The sequence below is a fragment of the Balearica regulorum genome, chromosome 3 (assembly GCF_011004875.1).
Source record: "Balearica regulorum gibbericeps isolate bBalReg1 chromosome 3, bBalReg1.pri, whole genome shotgun sequence".
NCBI lineage: Eukaryota > Metazoa > Chordata > Aves > Gruiformes > Gruidae > Balearica > Balearica regulorum.
The window spans coordinates 120,613,359-120,630,637 of record NC_046186.1 but is presented as its reverse complement, the minus strand read 5'-3'; the positions used below and the strand labels follow the sequence as shown (position 1 = coordinate 120,630,637).

The 17,279-nt window shown below is 39.6% G+C and overlaps 1 protein-coding gene across 3 annotated transcripts in view; it reads left to right on the top strand.

Annotated features, from left to right (window-relative positions):
• Positions 1-17,279, top strand: part of PLCB4 (phospholipase C beta 4) — a 206,021-nt gene that overhangs the window by 119,332 nt on the left and 69,410 nt on the right. For all 3 annotated transcript variants that reach the window (XM_075749801.1, XM_075749802.1, XM_075749800.1), the window contains 5 exons: positions 227-286; positions 1,619-1,762; positions 10,963-11,042; positions 11,616-11,669; positions 16,982-17,063. In XM_075749801.1, the coding sequence (XP_075605916.1) occupies positions 227-286; positions 1,619-1,762; positions 10,963-11,042; positions 11,616-11,669; positions 16,982-17,063 (420 nt within the window). The remainder of the gene's footprint in view (positions 1-226; positions 287-1,618; positions 1,763-10,962; positions 11,043-11,615; positions 11,670-16,981; positions 17,064-17,279) is intronic.

Here is a 17,279-nt window from a genome sequence, read left to right as displayed (position 1 = left end):
AAATACTGTGTTAGTTTGTTTACAAAACTAACCTTAGTCCTATTCTTTTAGAATTGATAGAAGTGAAGTATTTAAGAGGGAATTAACGGATATAAAAGGGAGAGATACTGTTTAGTGTTAATTAACAGTGTTTGCAAATAAGATTCATTGTTTATTTTTGCTGCAATTCCTAATGGAGCCGTGTGTCAACAGACCTTTGAACTTGTACCTTTTTTTGCCATTTCAGGAAGGACAGGTATTAGAATGCTCCCTGATCAACAGTGTTCGTTTTGGAGCTGTACCAAAGGTATTCTATAGTTAGTTTATACTCTTCATTTAAACAAAGAATATTTAAACTGAAGGTGAACTGCAGGATGAAGTTCATTTTATTTAAAAAATATCAGCAGCACAGCTCTTATTTGGCAATCACAGTCTAAAATGTGAAGTTTTAAAGTCAAGTAATTTGGTGTGATTGCAGTGGGAAGGTTCTGTCATCTGGTCTTTCTGATGTAGTACAGTGCCTAGCTTTCAGGAGGTGGTGGAAGCTGAACAACAGACATTAAGAGCATGTATCAGGAGTTTTTAATTATTTTGTAACAGTGTATTGTGATACTTGTTTTAGGGATCTGGAAGAAGATGTTTCGTATTCCAAATTTTGTTCCTATCTGTTTAAAATTGGGTTCATCTTTTTGCTCCATTGACATAAAACATAGAAGGTTTTGTTTGCATCCCTCTTGTAGAGTTAGATGGTCAGAGAGGGCAGCTGGTCACTACCATTCTGAAGAATATCAACAGAAGTACTAGCTAGGAGTTCTGGAGAAACCCAAAACTTTGGAAATATTTTCAGTGGTAGTCTTTGGAAGGAAGACATAGAATTTTCTGAAGTGAACTCTGGGTTTCCCTCCTCCAGGCCTTTAGAAGATTTGTTATGAAGCAAGATATCTGTTAACACCTCTGCATTTCCACTTTCATGTGTTAAGTGTTTCTGTGTTAACTGTAGATAACTATCTCTTAGTAGTTCTCTTGGGAATCCATAGACTAAAATCTTTCCCCCGTAGAGAAGGGGCATGAGAAGTGGTGGTGCAGGCAACCCCATGCTTCATGTGCTGACAACCATACCAATATGCTTCAGACTTCACCTCTGTCTTTACATAGGTAATTTGCTCTTTATGCCCATTAAATCTATAGCCCTTGACCCTCAGCAGAGATACCAGCTTGTACGACATGTCGTTAAGAAACAGCCAAAAAAATCACACAGATCGTAACTCAAAGTAACTATGGACTTCAATAGATTGGAATAATTTACTTAGAGGTTAATACTGTTCCTCTATTTCCAGTCCTTGGAGTGATTAATTTTTCTTTTTCATGATGAAAATATATGTAATTTCAAATTTAACTTTCTAAAATATATTTATAATACTTCATTTACTTCTGAGTTTTTACAGTCGTGTTCCTAGTTGTTAGAATGTATTGGTTTTCAGGTTTACACACAATAATTCTAAGTGAAAGCACTCATTTAAGGTGATTGGCAAAGGTTTAAAAGTGTTAATGTAAATAGAGATTGAAATGTATCTTTACCATAGTGCATTGCATAGCAAAAGTATGGCAGATGTAACAAGTTATTTATTCTGTTTAACAGGATCCCAAAATACTAACTGCGCTTGAGGCTGTTGGAAAATCGGAAAATGAGTTGGAAGGACGGATAGTGTGTGTTTGCAGTGGCACAGATCTGGTGAACATCAGCTTCACTTTCATGGTAGCGGAAAACACAGAAATAGCCAAGGTATTTCACAATTAAACAGTGTGTGGGAGTTAAAAAAGAAAATTAAAAAAAAAGAGAGCTCCTCAGCAGTAGTTGATTGTTTTTCCTGAGTAAGTCAGCCTCCTTGGCTGACTGAAATACCTGTTTTAATGCCTGCTGCCACACTCTACAAAAGGACAGCAAACATCCATTTGGAGCATGTCTGTGTGCCACGGTGAAAGGCAATAGCGACCTGATCAGGCTCCGCGTGCACGGTGGTTTATCAAAAGTAGACGCTGAGTCCATTAACTGTGGGACACAGCATTCCCTCAGCTGTTTAGTGTCCCTGTGTGGCCTCGTACAGCAGACTGTGACCGTTACACAGTGGATCCGTCACACGCAGGGATGCTGAAGGCAAGGGCAATTACTTTTGTTTCCCTGGTGGGTGGAGCTCAGCCCTCCAAAATTTTGTTCAGCAGTAGCCTAATTGTATTGTTGTGGTTCATATTATTTGGAAAGACAAAAGCAGGAAAGAAAATTCTCTACAGTTACAGGGATTCCAGTGCACCCAGGTTCTTTTCTGTTTCCCGTTGACATGAAACAGTCTTAAGAGAACAATACTGCTTTTTTTACACGTCATCTTTCCTGAGAGCTTAAGATTGCAGTTCACAATGCAAATTCTGTGGCTCCACCAAGGCCTGGTACTCGATCTGTCTGCTGTAAACTGCTCTGAGAAACTTGATCCTGACTACTGGTTGTATGCTGCTACCTTAGATCCAGAGATTCAAGGGATTTTAAAAATACACATTTTTTGCTTCTCTTTTCTGATTGTTTGTACTTACAGTGTGTTATAATCTGTTTTGCCTGTGAGATAAATACTGAATAGTGATCAGTAACACGCACCTGGTAAATCCCTTCCTTTAAAACTGAGTACCTGTTTGCTGAATGCAGCATCACTAAATCCCTTGGCAAACCTGGTTGATTTTTCATTACTTTGGATCCTTACATCTTTAAACACTGGCAGTACTGAGTAAACTCCGTGATAGGAGAAATACTTGTATAACTTACATGGGTACACTAAATTGGTTTTACTGTGTGTATTTTCAGCAGGCTTTCAGGGAAATAACGTGTCACAGTTATGTTTTGAAAACATTTAAGAAGCAAAGAAAAGGAGGTGCTGGCAGGATTCACTTTTATACTTAACCCAACAGTGTCTCTGATTTATTCTGAAAACAGAAATTTGGAGATAAGTTTCGCAGCCACCTTAGATCTCAATAAACTGTATTAGACTGACTGGTTTGTGAGGAGTATGGTGGCTGGTTTCATAGACTGTCACAACAGGTGAGCTAATTATACTGTCTAAAAGATCTACTGCTTTATTAACAAAGATGCTTACAAAAAATGGTGTGTCACGCTGCAGTCAGCTTGTGGGTTGGCTCTGAGAGGCCCATAAATGTCTCCTGCCATTGGGAGTCCTTCCACCAAAATATCCAGAACTTGTCGACAATGGTGGGCCCCCTGATCTGTTGGAGGCAAGAGGGAGAGAGTAAAGTATATCAAGCCAAAAACAACGTAGAGCTTTCTAAGTTGTCTTCGCTGGGGATATGGGCGTATGGGAAGTAATTTGGCCTGTATTATATTGGCCTTTTGTATACGGTAAGTACATCAACTTGCTACTATGCTTCTGTGCTAAAATAAAATTTTCTAGGAGTTAATCTGCACAAAGAGCTGCTCCTGCTTGCTTCTTCCTGTTTTGTTCACGAGAAGACATGTTTCTTCTGGGACACAGCAAATCTCTCCCAGAAAAAATCAGTCTGTTTGCGTGGCATTAAGGAGCTATGCGGCTGCTAACTGCAGTTTAAAACAGGCCTTGATTTAACCCATGCTCAAAAGTAAGCCCCCTTGGGCAACGACAGAGGCAAGAGTTGGGAGAAAAACGGGCAATGACTGTAGCGTAAGCAGCCCAGATATGTGTAAGGGGTGCATCTATAGTGGTTTCTGCTGTTTCCCCCACCCCGTTGCTATGTTGTCCCTTCCTCAGATAAACCAAGGTCAGGGTTGGTTGGCATCTAATTGGGATATTCTAAAACAAGGGAATTTAGTGACAGATCGAAATACAAAAGTCCAGAACCTTTCTGCCCAGAACAAGGGCAAAAGAAGTATTCTGCTTCTGAGGATAATAATTTACAGTTGGAAAAGAAGTAATTGTTACTCGCTGAAAGCTGGGTTGTAACGGAACTGCGTAACCATGACAAAGAAAATGAATGCAAGTTCCTGGCTTGAGGTGGAATTAGCTGGGAAGCAGATTCTGCCAGGTCCCGTAGGACAGGGTGGCAGAGTGTGGGGGCAGTCCCTTAGGAGTGCCCCAGCTGTGGCAGATGGGCACGTGCCAAGCTGCTGCCTGCTGTGGGCAGTGGTGAACCCTCCCCTCCAGGCAGGGCTCATCACAGGCTGTCCCTTGTGATCTGTCATCGTCTCTGCTCCGGGGCAGCCCCATGTTCCTCTGCCTTGCGTAGCGACATACTCAGCAGGTCTGGCCAAGTCATCGCTGAGCTCCAAGTATAGCTGTTCCAACAGGAGTGTGTTTATTATCTCTCCACTTGTCTCCAAGCTCCAACTCTGGTATTTACATTCTATCTACTTAAATTTTATTGGTGTTTTCTGCTGAGAAATTGGTTTTCATTTCCACTCTTAAAACAAAACAACCACAAAATAGGGTGTACTCTGTCTCTGATTGCAAGCAGCTGTCATGGTCCACTCCTAAGCAACTCCACTGTGGTGGTAGAGAGTGACTGTAAAAGGTGGAATTTAAACTCTAATGTTTGGAATCCTGATTAAATCAGATTATCTAAATTACTGTGAGCTAAAATTAAAACCCACACACATATTAGAGGTGTGAGAGTATGTGTGTATTTTTCTTTTTTACTTCTGGACTTTCTGTGACCTAGTAATCTGATAATCTGCTTTCCTCAATCTAGTACATTTGAAAAGGCCGGTGAGTATTTGGGGGAGAATCTCCTTAGTGCAGAAGCGATGTAGTGCTGACGTGAGGCCGTAGCACATGGCAGGTAGGCTGCCTATGCAAAGTTGGCATAAGTCCAATAAAGCTGTTGTAGTTCAGCAACCCAAAATCTGAACTTCTTGTCGTCTTTGCTCATCCACTTCAATGCATTACGGAGTTTAACTTAAGATTAACCTAAGTCAAGTCAGATCTTTTTACTTTCTTTAATATTACTGTGTATCAGGGGTAAATTTGTGCTGACGGTTGTTCTTTCCCAGATCCAGCTGTGTTGTTGGGAAGGACCATCTCTCCAGCTGATGGTTTTTGCCCTTCTGCCCCAAAGTACTGTTCCCACTCTCCTGCTGGCAGAGGACTTTATGTGAGCGCTCCTAATTCACTTCAAGGAAGAGCCATAGCGTTAAGCTCATGTCACATATTCAGGGGCGAAGCTCACACCAGTGTTTAAGATATCCCGGCTCTGGGAAGCGCTGGTGCACGCCATTCCTCTGATGGTAGGTAGGGATGGGAGCTGCCACAGGGGACACAGGGTGGGAAGGAGAGTGGAGTACCCTTTTACACTGACATAGCTGGACTCGATAGAAAATAGATATTTTCTACAGGTGTGTTACTGACTGAAACAATGAATCACATGTTGTTGATGGCTAACCTGTGAAGCACCAGAATGAACAGCATGTGCTGAAATGCTTTATTACTCGTATGCTGACAAACAACAGAAAATTAAAATGCAAGCTTTATCATACAGCTAATAATATTATGGCATTGAAGATGACTGCAGTTGAAAGCATTTCATTTTGGCATTCTTAAACTTCTTGGCTTTTCAGTTGGAATAGTAATTTCCATTTTAAAATTTATTTCAGTTTGTTTAAAATGGTTAAATGGACCACTGTGTTTTTGGTAAGATGAAGCACTTCAGGCTGATCAGTTTTGTTGCTGTTTCTACTATATGGCTCGTTTTGACTTACAAAAAAGCTCTGTTTCAGTTGACCCTGATTTTTTTTTTTTTTCCCATGAAACAAGCTATTAAATATTGGCCCAAATCATATTGCTATGAGGGCAACTAGAAGGTAGCAGAAGATTCCCATGGGAATATCCCACAGTCACATTACAGAAAAGTTCTGTTTTCCCATAGCTTTGGTTTGTTTTGATGTTTCAAAACAAAACTTTCCAAGAAACCTGCAGAACATACTTGAACAGAACTCTAGAAGTCTACTGCTCTGTTCTCTGTGTCTCATTATGTTAGTATATGGCTTATGTCTCCTAGCCTATGCGATAAAGATTTGTAAACTATGACTGTCTCACATGTTCAGGTAGCCCTGTGCCAAGGGTGTAATACCATGTTCTCTAGAGAAATCTTCATATCCTAGCCAGCCTGCAGTTGAGTGTCTGTGATTTCAATGTGCTTGCTTTTCTGCTTTTTCATGTTCTTTCTTGGCTACGCCACTGCGAAATTATCAGTAAATTGAAAACTTCAGCCCTGGTTGATTTCACTGTGTAAAGCTCTGCTATGTTTGTCTTAGTTTGTATAAAAAAGCAGCCAAAGTGAGTTTTCCAGCTGCTTTGAGTAGACCCCTCCAATGCTGGAAAAGTCATTCTGGGGTGGAAAGCTTTGCTGAAGGGTGGTAGCTGTCTGGACACGTCAGGGAACTCCCAATACAGAGTGTCTGTGTGAGCCTCAGCTTTCCTGATGAAATACTTGAAAGTCAGAAGAGCCCTTTTATCTTTGTAACAGGATTTTCACAGCAATATCCCGCAAGTCTGTGCTGCAGTTGGTCAGGTAGGGGATAGGTTTTACAGTCACTAGTCTAGTCTCCTTGCTTTTGCTGTCTTATGCTAGAGATACGGTAATTTTCATAGAACAGAAATTACATCTGCGACATCTGCGTTGAGAGGAGAGGGACATCTACTGGTCACAGCATCGCTGAATGGCGGCAGAGTACCAGGGAATCCTGCCAGGCCCTGTCTGTCTTGGTAAGAATTGGGAAACGTGGTTCTATTCTCCGTGGATTTCCTGAACCTTCAAGCTATCACGCCCTTGACTCTGACAACCAAAATCAGAGGGCAGTGCCTCCTTGCCTCCCCAGCGTTCCCAATGCTTGAATTGAATTGAGTGCATCTGTGGAGAGACTGCACTGAAAAAGTGAAGGTAAAATCTCAAGAGGTCTGGATAATACTGACCTCATCTCTAAATAAGCCATGGATGACCTTGTCTAGAATTTCCTGAGCTGTAGGTTACAGTGATTTTTAGCCTTTTACAATTTTTGCCCTTTTTAACCCTTCTAAATGAAAGGTTGGTGTGTAAAAGATTGCTGAGAGGTCAAACTTATCTGTGTGCCCTGCCACTGCTGCCTGTGTTTCATCGATGAACCCCGGCTAACGCAGGGTCACTAAGTGCCTCAGAAGTGTTTGAGTGCTACAGCAAAAGCTGAGAGAGTGCTTCTTCAATCAATTTTTCTTGCACCTTCTCTTTTATAGTTGACAATGTTGGATCTTGTTAGAGAAAAACAACACAGTCTGCTTATTGCAGCCTGCAGTGTATGTAGGCTGACACAAGAGGCCAAAATCTAAGAGTCTGTGTTTAAGCTACACTTGTCTTTGTTTTTCTTTCTTTTCATGGGTGTTGTTTCTCTAGGATTTGCTAGCAGGGCCCAGATTCCTCTTTTATATGAATCTGGAATAATTCTTGGTGTATACAGAGCGCCATTCAGGAGTTAGAGCGACAGATTAAAGGTACTGAGCCATATTTTGAAAATATTTAGCACTAGCATCAGTAAGAATCAAACACATCCTGTATTTCTATCAAAAAACATTTTGTAACTCTGCTTTGTGTAAGAATCAAGTGTTTCCTATATACCTCATTTCAGGATTTCATGTTGTTATAGGATTTTCCTTCTTTGGAGAGGTGGTGATTTGGAAATGCTGAGCATGAAAGAAGAGAATTGAGGATCTTTATCCCTGTTTACTTACATAGGTTTACAGGTCTTTCAGCTTCATCTGTAAGGAGTGCTGTCATAGCATACAAGCAAGGCTGTTGCTATATTCTTCATAGCATTTTAGCTGAGAAAAATCTGAGCTGCTCTTTCATCCCTCCCACAAGGTCATCAGACAAGTGTACATTAAATCTGGGAATGGTTTATTGTCAGGAAAGCAATATATTGCCAGCTTGACATTTGTCAGACTGTTCAGGCTTTGGATATTTCGTGAATATCTGCACTGGCTTACAGTGCCTTAAAAGTGATTATAAAGATAGTTGTTATTTGGAGACTATTCTGGCTCAGAAGGACAAAGAGTTTGAATGTGTTGCAGTGAGCCTTTATAATCTATGGATGAAGAAATCTTTTCATTTTATGTCATTTTGCTTCTATATAGTATGTTCACAATTGAGAAGCATGTTTTTTTCCTTAGCTCTCTTATTCCTAGTTAATTTGGAGCCAGCTGGTAACCATGGGGAATATCTGATGAAATGCTCCAGAAACTGCTTTAGCCCCAAGCTGAAGTGCAGGCAGCCAGATGCTCCATTGTCGTGCAGCTGCGTGGTGTGGAACAGATAGGCACATGTGTCTCTCGAACTGCCGTGTCTTGCCCAGGGGACACCGTGCCAATGTGAAGATGACTCATAGATGGACAGAGACTCTTAGGTTACTCCCTTGCTTGATGCCAGCAGAGATGTGATGCTTTTGGGGCTTATCAGTGTCTGGCTGTAGTTCTGTGCTCTTTTGGTGTAAGAGAATGCGGTTCCTGATTTGGCATCCCTATCAGGAAAGCGCATTATCATTGAAAAAAGATTAGGGAGTCCTCTAAAGTGGGATCATCAGGACAACTCCTGCAAATAAATTACTTAAGTGGTTAGTCTATTGATTGCTCTGTATGCTTGGGGTTTTTTTCTAGCAGTGTTCCTTTTTGGTGGCTGTTCTTGATGTACAGAAGTAACTTTGGAACCGAGTGCTGGGTAACCTTACTTTTAAATGTTAGATTTTGTTATACCTGGTGGAGTTGCAATCGATTGCCTTCAAATCAGAATGGATCTCTGTGTGTTCATTTCCTATTGAAATGGTGACATTGCCAGTACTGCACCAATGCCTTTTTTTAGCAGAAAAAAAAAAAAAAAAGGGGGAGTTTTGAAAGACTGAAGCTTCTTCACAACGTGCATTTCACATAATTTAATTTTGCAAGGGTTTTTTATCTGCAGTGCATGTGTCATTTTACTGTACGGGTCAGTGTTGAAAGGTTGAGGAGCTTTTAAGCTCAGACTAATCCAGGTCATATAAGGATAAACTTTTGTATAGCTGTGACAGTGTTAATGCTACAGTAATGTTACATTTTAGTGTTTAAAAACAAACCTAAACAAACCACAAGAACCCCAACATAGATAGTTGGTGATAGTTGAATGATGATAGTTGAATTTTGACAGTTGTAGGAGACTGGAATATACATAAAACTTGTTCAGGCATTTATCCTGAAATTATCACAGACACTACTCCTGTATCATCTTAGGCGAGAGATAAGAAAAGATGAGCGTTTCCTAAGCCTGTCAATGGCTTCCAGTTATATCATTTCTAATAAATAATATTATCTCTCCACATGAACCTTGCTTGCTTTATATCCCTAGGCAGCACATCCATACTATGACTGCTAAGTCATCTTATTCATGCAGTTGGGAAGAGAGAAATGGGAGGGCAGACTGTTACCGGTGGGTTGTTTTCAAGCACAAAAATACACCTGAGAAAATCCCAAATGCTAGCTTTTCTCAGAAGTTAGACTTCTATTTTCAAATTATACTCAGATACACACTTATTCTATTTGTATGCATATTTTATGCAGTACTTCTTCAAAAGGAATTTTTGAAAAAAAAAAAGGATAATTTGAAAAGGCATATTTAAATATTAATAAATGCCTTAATGGCTACTTTTCCTAAAACAAAATAGATTTATAAGGTCCATTTTTAAGGGAGTCTGATTAACAAGTTCTTGTTTAAAAAGAAGTTTGTGATGTGCTCGTAATGTGTCATGAGTCCAAGGGTCTGCTTAAGTGTGTTTATCTGCTGACCTGACACCTTAGACCTTCTTTTAGCTATAGGGATTTACTGCTTGCAGTTTACAATATGCCATTTTCCAAAGATGTTAGTATTCCTCCTCTATAAATGATGACTTTTTTTTTCATCTGTTTTGCAGATGTACAGCACTCATTCATGAAAAGAAAAATATACTCATCTGCATCTATTTATAAGTGTCAAGTTCTGGATCCTGCCCAAGTCAGTTCAAGCTGCATGCACAGAATTTGGCCGAAAGCAAGAAGCTTCTTTATTCATAAGGTTCATGTTAAGCAATGGACCAAATCCCGTCTCAGTTCCACAGTGTAAATTATCTGTTGAGTAATCCTAGCATTACAATGGCATAATTGAGATCGAACTTGGCTTGTAGTGCTGTCGTTTTTTTCTCTTCCTATAGCTTTATCCTGCCAGGATTCTTGCTGAAATCAATGAGTGTTCATGTTAGGGCCTAATCCTTAAGCTTCTTCTATACAGTACTGCAAAGTCTAGGTAGAAGATATGGTAGAAAAATATATCCATAAAAAGGAATTACCTAAGTGCGTGCTGTAATGCTGCTGTTGGCTGAAAGTCATCCTGATGATTACTGGAATGTTTTGCTTTTTAAGGATGAAAGCCAGAAAGCAAGCAGGACGTGAATATGTAACAGGGTGTTAGATGAGGTCAGCGTCACAGAACAATTGTTGTGTCTCCCTGTGGTTTGCTCTAGCTTATTAATATTTTGTTTCATTCCTTTTCTAAAACTGGACCAGTTAAAATATCACATATTGTATAATGTTGCCTGGTAATAGCTAATATTGCCAGCCGCAACTGAAAGGGAGGCATATGTTTATACAGGCCATAAATAGAAAGCTTAATAAATCAATCATTGGACCGCTGGTCCATGCTGGCAATGAACTGTTTTAATAGCACTGCTGATGCTGTACCTCTAGTACCTGGAGGAATGGAAAGCACAATCACTTTGTTTCATGAAGGCTGAGACAGTAATGGGTAAAATGGGGCTGGACTTTGCCATGACGTTACAGGCTGTGAAGTGGGCAGGTTTTTTCCTCTGCTCAGGTTATTAACGTTATCCATAGCTGCAAGGACGAAGAGACTTCCCCCAAGACAAAGCTTCCTACTTTTTCCCTCCTCGGTTTTCCTAATTTGGTGTTTCTGTATTTTCATGTTTTTCAGCAATGGGTAGAAGGGCTTGGATCCATCATACATAACTTTAGGGCTAACAATGTCAGTCCAATGACATGTCTCAAGAAACAGTAAGTTATCTTTCTTCCCTCCCCTTTCTCCTTTATTTTTTTGTCCTTGTATTTTCCTCCTTGGACTTTTTTTAAAAAATAATGTTTTGTTTTTTCATAGTTTGCATTCACAACATTTGCAATCACAAAACAGCATAATAAAGAAAATTAGTTTAGGTTTTATCTTTCATTGTGGCCAGAAGAGGTCTCAAGTCTAGGTCTGGCACCTGCCCAGGAGAAATTATAAGAGAAATTGTAACTGTTCATTTGGTTTATTGGTATCGTATGTTTTAATTTGTGTGGTTTGTTCTTTCATTGATGCACGTGCAAACAATCCCACCAGTCTTTCTTGCCTTTACACTCATGTTAATTGATGTACTGATTCTTTTGGGCTGCTTTTTGCCTTTACAGTTACAGAACTGCTCTGCCTCAAAACACTAAAAAACTATATAAAAATAAAATTATTTTTATTACAGAACAATTATTTGTTTGTACTCATTTCATGGACATGGCAATAATCTTAGTCTAAATATAAGTGTCTAGATCCCAATTTTACTAAAGAGTATTTTGAAAATATTTCATTCTTAATTTCAGCTGGATGAAGTTGGCCTTTCTAACAAACACAAATGGGAAAATTCCAGTTCGGAGGTAAGCACAACTGGGAATTCAAGTTTTTATCAGGTGCTGGTTGTATAATGTTAATAAAATTCTGTGGCTTAATAATGAAATATAATATCAATTTTATTACTAATACATATGTAAAAATAATTACAGAACTAGACATACTTAGCTGAGTTCCATACCTCCTTGGTAAACTAGGCAGGGCTTATCAGCCTAGTAAGTATTTTCTTAGTCCACTGTAATGATGATATGAGTGCTTGTAACTGTTTTCAAAGTCATTTAGAGCTAAGAGCATCAGTTTTCTCAGTGTAAAACTCCTCAAACTCTGGGATGGGTTTTTCAGTTGTAAAATTTCATAAAATACTTATCAAAAGAACCATAAAAACTTGCAGGCCAGTTAAGTAGAGGACAAAAAGGTAAGTTTTAAAATGTAGTTCCTTGTAAAAGAGATAGATATAGCTCTGCCAAAAATACTTCTGCTTTTATAGGAACCCCCAGGATAATATTTGGTTTTCTCCACATGGTAAAGGAATCATTGGGTTAGTTGTTGTCAGTAACAGAAAAGCTAGAACAGCGTATTTCTTTCTGTACAGCTATTAACTATTACAAGTCACTGATTTTCAGTCCTCTCTGCCTAGGCAGTAGTTCTCCCCCCTCCTGCTCTAGAAATTAATTCTTGCTGATACATCGAGCTTCTTTCCTCTTCATGCAGGAAGAGGGGCATGCTGTTTTTTCTTTTTTGGGGCATGCTGTTTTTTCATAAACAGAAACCCACAGAAGGGAGCAAGAAAGAGGACTTTGTAAGATAAGCCTCACAGATTTTTTTCAAGGGAGAGAGAGGGTTTTGCATCTGTAGAATCTGCAGGAAGACAAAGGGCCTGCCGTACTGCCTTCCAGGTTCCTTTAGTTTCATGATTCAAGTGACACCTCGACAGTGTTAAGGCTGCTTCAGTGTATTAATCTTTCGACTTTCACATTGCCAAGCCCCTGCTTATTTCTCAGACTTGAACTAAACTGCTGTGAGGCACGTTCTGTGCAGAAGTCCCATGAGGAATATCAAGTGAAGGGCAAAGATGAGGGAACAATGCTACAGGGGCAAATTCATTTTCAAGACTTTAGAACTTTATGCCTGTGTCTGAATGTAGAGCTTTATTCCTTAGTATGAACTTATGGTGTGCTAGCTTGTCTGAAACTTTCTACCTTGAAATATTTTACCTCTCATTTAGCAAGGCATAAATTCTGTCCATTGTGCTACAGCACACTGATTTGCGTATGCAGACAAGCCCGCTTATTGCTGAAGAGAGTCCAGTCCACTGGTTCCAGTGTATTAAATCTTTAAATTCAAATTTGCGCTATTTCCAGGTTGTTACAAATCGGTCTCTAGCAGCTTAATTTATTTCAAAAGTAGTTTGCTTATAAATTTGTAAGGCATCTACTATTCTATGCTGTGCAGAGGGAAGCTGAATCTTCTTTACGTCTGGATGCTCCAAGGAATGCGCTATGCTGGTGTGGGTGAAATGTGGCAACTTTTGGGGGCTCATCCAGGAAAAACTGTATCGCCTGCTGAAATGGCTGGGAGAGATGGCACTGAGAGGCTGGAGGAAAGTTGTAGAGGAGGAATGTGAATGAAAGTTAAAAAAAAATAAAATCAGTCTGCTCTGTAGACCTACATTGGAAAAGGGGGTGAATCCGAGCCCTGATGGAGGATGGCAAGATCATGAGATTAGCCTGATCCAGCAGCAGGTACTTAGAATGAAGTGGGACAGGCACCCGGATGTCTCAGCACTGGGCAGCCTGGGATGTGGGGGGCTTCGTTGCTTCCCTCTGCCCACGAACACTTAGTGCAGAGGAGTCTGGAGAGATAAAAGAGAAAACAGAAGGAGGTAGATGCATAAGGAGAAGGGTATATGTATGAGGAAGGCAAGCCAGGAGGCGCTGGGAATTGTGGGCAGAATGGCCCTGCTATGCAAGATGCACCAAGTTTCACATTGTTTACCTCCCCCCAATAACTCTTGACCCTGGTTTAAACCACCCATGCTTCCCCTTCAACTGACCTCCAGATTGCTGTGGTCAGCCCCGTCCACATAACATTGTATTTAAATACCATGTTATGTAGTCAGCCCTGCTTCAGAAACCTCCGCCTCTTCCCGTGCTCAGGGACTCCGGCAGCAATTGCTGTAGCTCTGGAGATACGGATAGGAAGGTTATTCTCTCAGAATACCCAGCAGATCTGTTAAGCTGTAGGAACGTGTATCACAAGATCACCTTTATTTCATTTTTACACAGAAGTGCAGTGAAACACTGAGAAAAAAAAAAAAATCTCATCTGGGAAATCAGAGTTCCTTGCATTTCTTTTCAGGTTTAAGGCAGATTTTTACAGCTAGCACATAATGAGCCCTGAGAAGGTGAAACTCCTTAGGCTGTCGGCGGTAAATGGCATAAAAATTCCTGACTCCTTGTTAGTGCAGTTGGGGGTTTCAGAAGTCATGAAGATTCTTCTCAACTACTTTTAGATTTTAATGTACTCTGGGGTGTATATCTATTGCTATGAAACTGTTGTGTTTGGGAGAGAAGAAATTCTGGCGGTTAGTAGTCCGAAAACCTTAGGAGAGCACCAGATTTGTCTTTTGGGCTTTAACAAATTCTAGCAGTCTGAGTCTAGAACTATATCTACAGATCTTACAAGGACAGGGCATTTGGTAAAACATTTTGTATTTTCAGATTTTAACACTACTGTAAAAGATGACTAAAAAGGTCAGTGTTTGTTAAAAAAAGCAAACTGCTTGGTTTCTGCAGCTTTCTGTTGGCAGAAAATGGATTTTCTACATGTGCAAGTTGCACCTGTTCAGCTAGAGCCTGTTTGAGCAAAGCTCATTTCTAATCTATGCTTATCCCTTGTATAACTACATTTAAAAGGATTTAAGCTAATTTAGCTCCTAACTATGAAAATATATAAAAATGAAAAAGCTAAACTATGAAAAATGAGGTTTATATCTGTTTTACAGTGGTGTAATTAAGTTAATTTGAAATTCCACTTTTTTACTAAATATGTTTTGTATCGATTACTCCAGAGTGCCTGGAAGAAATAAATTTGTTTCAATACGTAAATGATGGTTGGAAATCATAGTTTTAGATAATGTCTTGTACAGAATAGGTACTTCCAGTTCTAGCCAAACTGATAAATTCAGCAGAGCCATAATATAAGATTGATTTGAACTGTTCGTGTGTTAGCTTGATTTTTGAAGTTATTGGAAAGTGGTGAATGTCTGAAGTAACCAAGTCATTCAATCCATCAACAGGCACAATAGATTCATATCCCTCAGTCCAAGATTTGGGAAGTATTTTAAATATTTATGAGGAAGTGCCTTGACACGTTACCATAAGAAGCCCCAAACCACTGTAGAACATGAGGAGTAAACCCCTGTACGTATCTGTTGACCAGTAACTTCCCTGCATCTGAAATAGCCCAGTTTTCTTCCAAGCTGTACGACAAGGTGAATGTAAATCTGCTAGGATGAGGTCTCGTCTGATAGCGGGAATAGTTTTCTTTACAATACTCTTAACAAAATGAAAGTATCATGCTGTATTTTTATAATCTTTTTTGATTCATGCAGTGTTTTCTAGACTGCTGCTCTCATTAAAAATCACTGCTGTTTGCTGTCATCTTTGGTGAAATCCAGAATAGTTTGGCATAAAAAATAAGCTCCCTGCAGCCATGGAATCTTGATTAATTACTTACGCCAATATTACACATTTTACATGACATTTATTATTGGGGCCCAGTTCATTAGAACAGACATAGAATTTTTTGCAGGGCTGGAGATAGGTTGTAAATTGTAGAGCTAACATTACTCTGTGTTTTAGAATTAGCAGAAAAATAGACGCCTGAGATTTTTTTTTTTAAGAAACAAGTGCCTGAAGTTAAACTCAGTCTATATTTTAGTGAAAACATCTTGGTACTTATCAGCTATGGAAAATCAAATAACTTATTTAGGTGCCTAAACAGGGACATAGAAATCTAACTGTTGTAAGAATCCAGTTAAAAAAAAAAATGGGCCAAGATTTGTTAAAATATTATTTTTATCATTTAGATCTTTCACCTCCTGATCTTAATTTTATTATTATGAAAATATTTACATAGGCAGTTTAGAGTGGTTTGGAGAGTAAAACAACTGTGAATTGCTATGGCAACAAATAACAGCAACAGTTTGTTTCGCATCCTTCAACATGTGAAATTATTTACTATGCATGAGATTAACGAAAAGTCTCAGCAAATGTTCATCTTGGTGATAAAGAGCAGCGTGTTCTTATCAGGCAACTATAGAGTCTTTCCCAATGTACAGACTTCAGTTTTTCTCTCCAGACTGAGATACCAAAATCAAGGGGATGTAGGACGCATCATTTTAGCTTAGATCCTAAACAGAAGGAGAGAGCTGTGAAGTTTGGATCTTACTTTTCCAGAGTTAGAGATTATTCAAACTCATCTCAAATGGAAACAGAAGTAGACCATACGCTTTCACATTAATCATACCAAATGGCTAAGCTTTAATTGGATTTATTTCATTTCAAGTAAAACCAGTTTGTCAGTCACATGCATGGGGAAATCACCCCTGTTTTGCGGCAGGAAGAGGATGTTAATCAGTTTGGTGGAAATCTATCAGTAGCAGCTGAGACCTACCTAAATAGTTATGCATAGTACGTCTAGAACAGGGCCATTCATAATGGCTGTAGGGCGAGCGAGCGCTCAAAGGGAGGAGCGAGCACTGCAGCTGGTGAGGGAGCAGGGAACGAGATTTGGCGTGCACTTGGGAGCCGCTTCCTAGCACCGGCTGCTTGAAAAGGAAAGAGGAAGGAAGCTGCCGTTGGGAATGGTTCACGCCTACCTTTCGGGTGACTTGGGACGCGTAGGTTAATGCTTGGAAAGAAAGGGAAGTCACCACACCCAGGAACGGCTGGAGATGCGAGTCTCCTCGCTTGGAGAATCCACTATTTTTTAAACACAGTTAGTTATCTATGCATAGAGTTTAAAAGAGCCGACGGAATAATGCTTTGCATGGCTCTGTATCCCACTGTATTATAAAAAAACTCCTCTTGTTCTTTTTGTGGTTCATTATTTTGATATATTTTCTAGTGGATAGCTTGCAGGCAGAGCTATCTGTGCTACTCTGTGAAGCTTAGAGCACTTTTTCAACTGCACTATTACTTGGAAGATGCTTACATTCATCAGTTGAAGCCAGAGGAAAATGTTGGCAGTAAAAGCAAGAGAGAGAGAACTGATTGTTTATAAAGTGACTAACATTTCTCCTTTTTTTTTCCCCCCCCACTCTTTTTTGTTTTAGCATTACCAGAACCTTTGCATCAGGTAAAACAGAAAAAGTGATCTTTCAGGCACTGAAGGAATTAGGTCTTCCCAGTGGAAAGGTATTTAGTGGTTTTGAATAACTTTTTTTGTCTACTAATAAATTGATGAATCATTCACATTTGTAGCTGTGATCTAAGTCATTTGCATCACATGAAACCATGCCTGTTGTTCATGAGTAACTTATTAATCACCGTAGGTTGTTTACTAAAACCAAAATGTCATTAAATCTGTGTGACATAGTGGTCCTTAAACCTCTGAGATGACGTTTCCCTTCT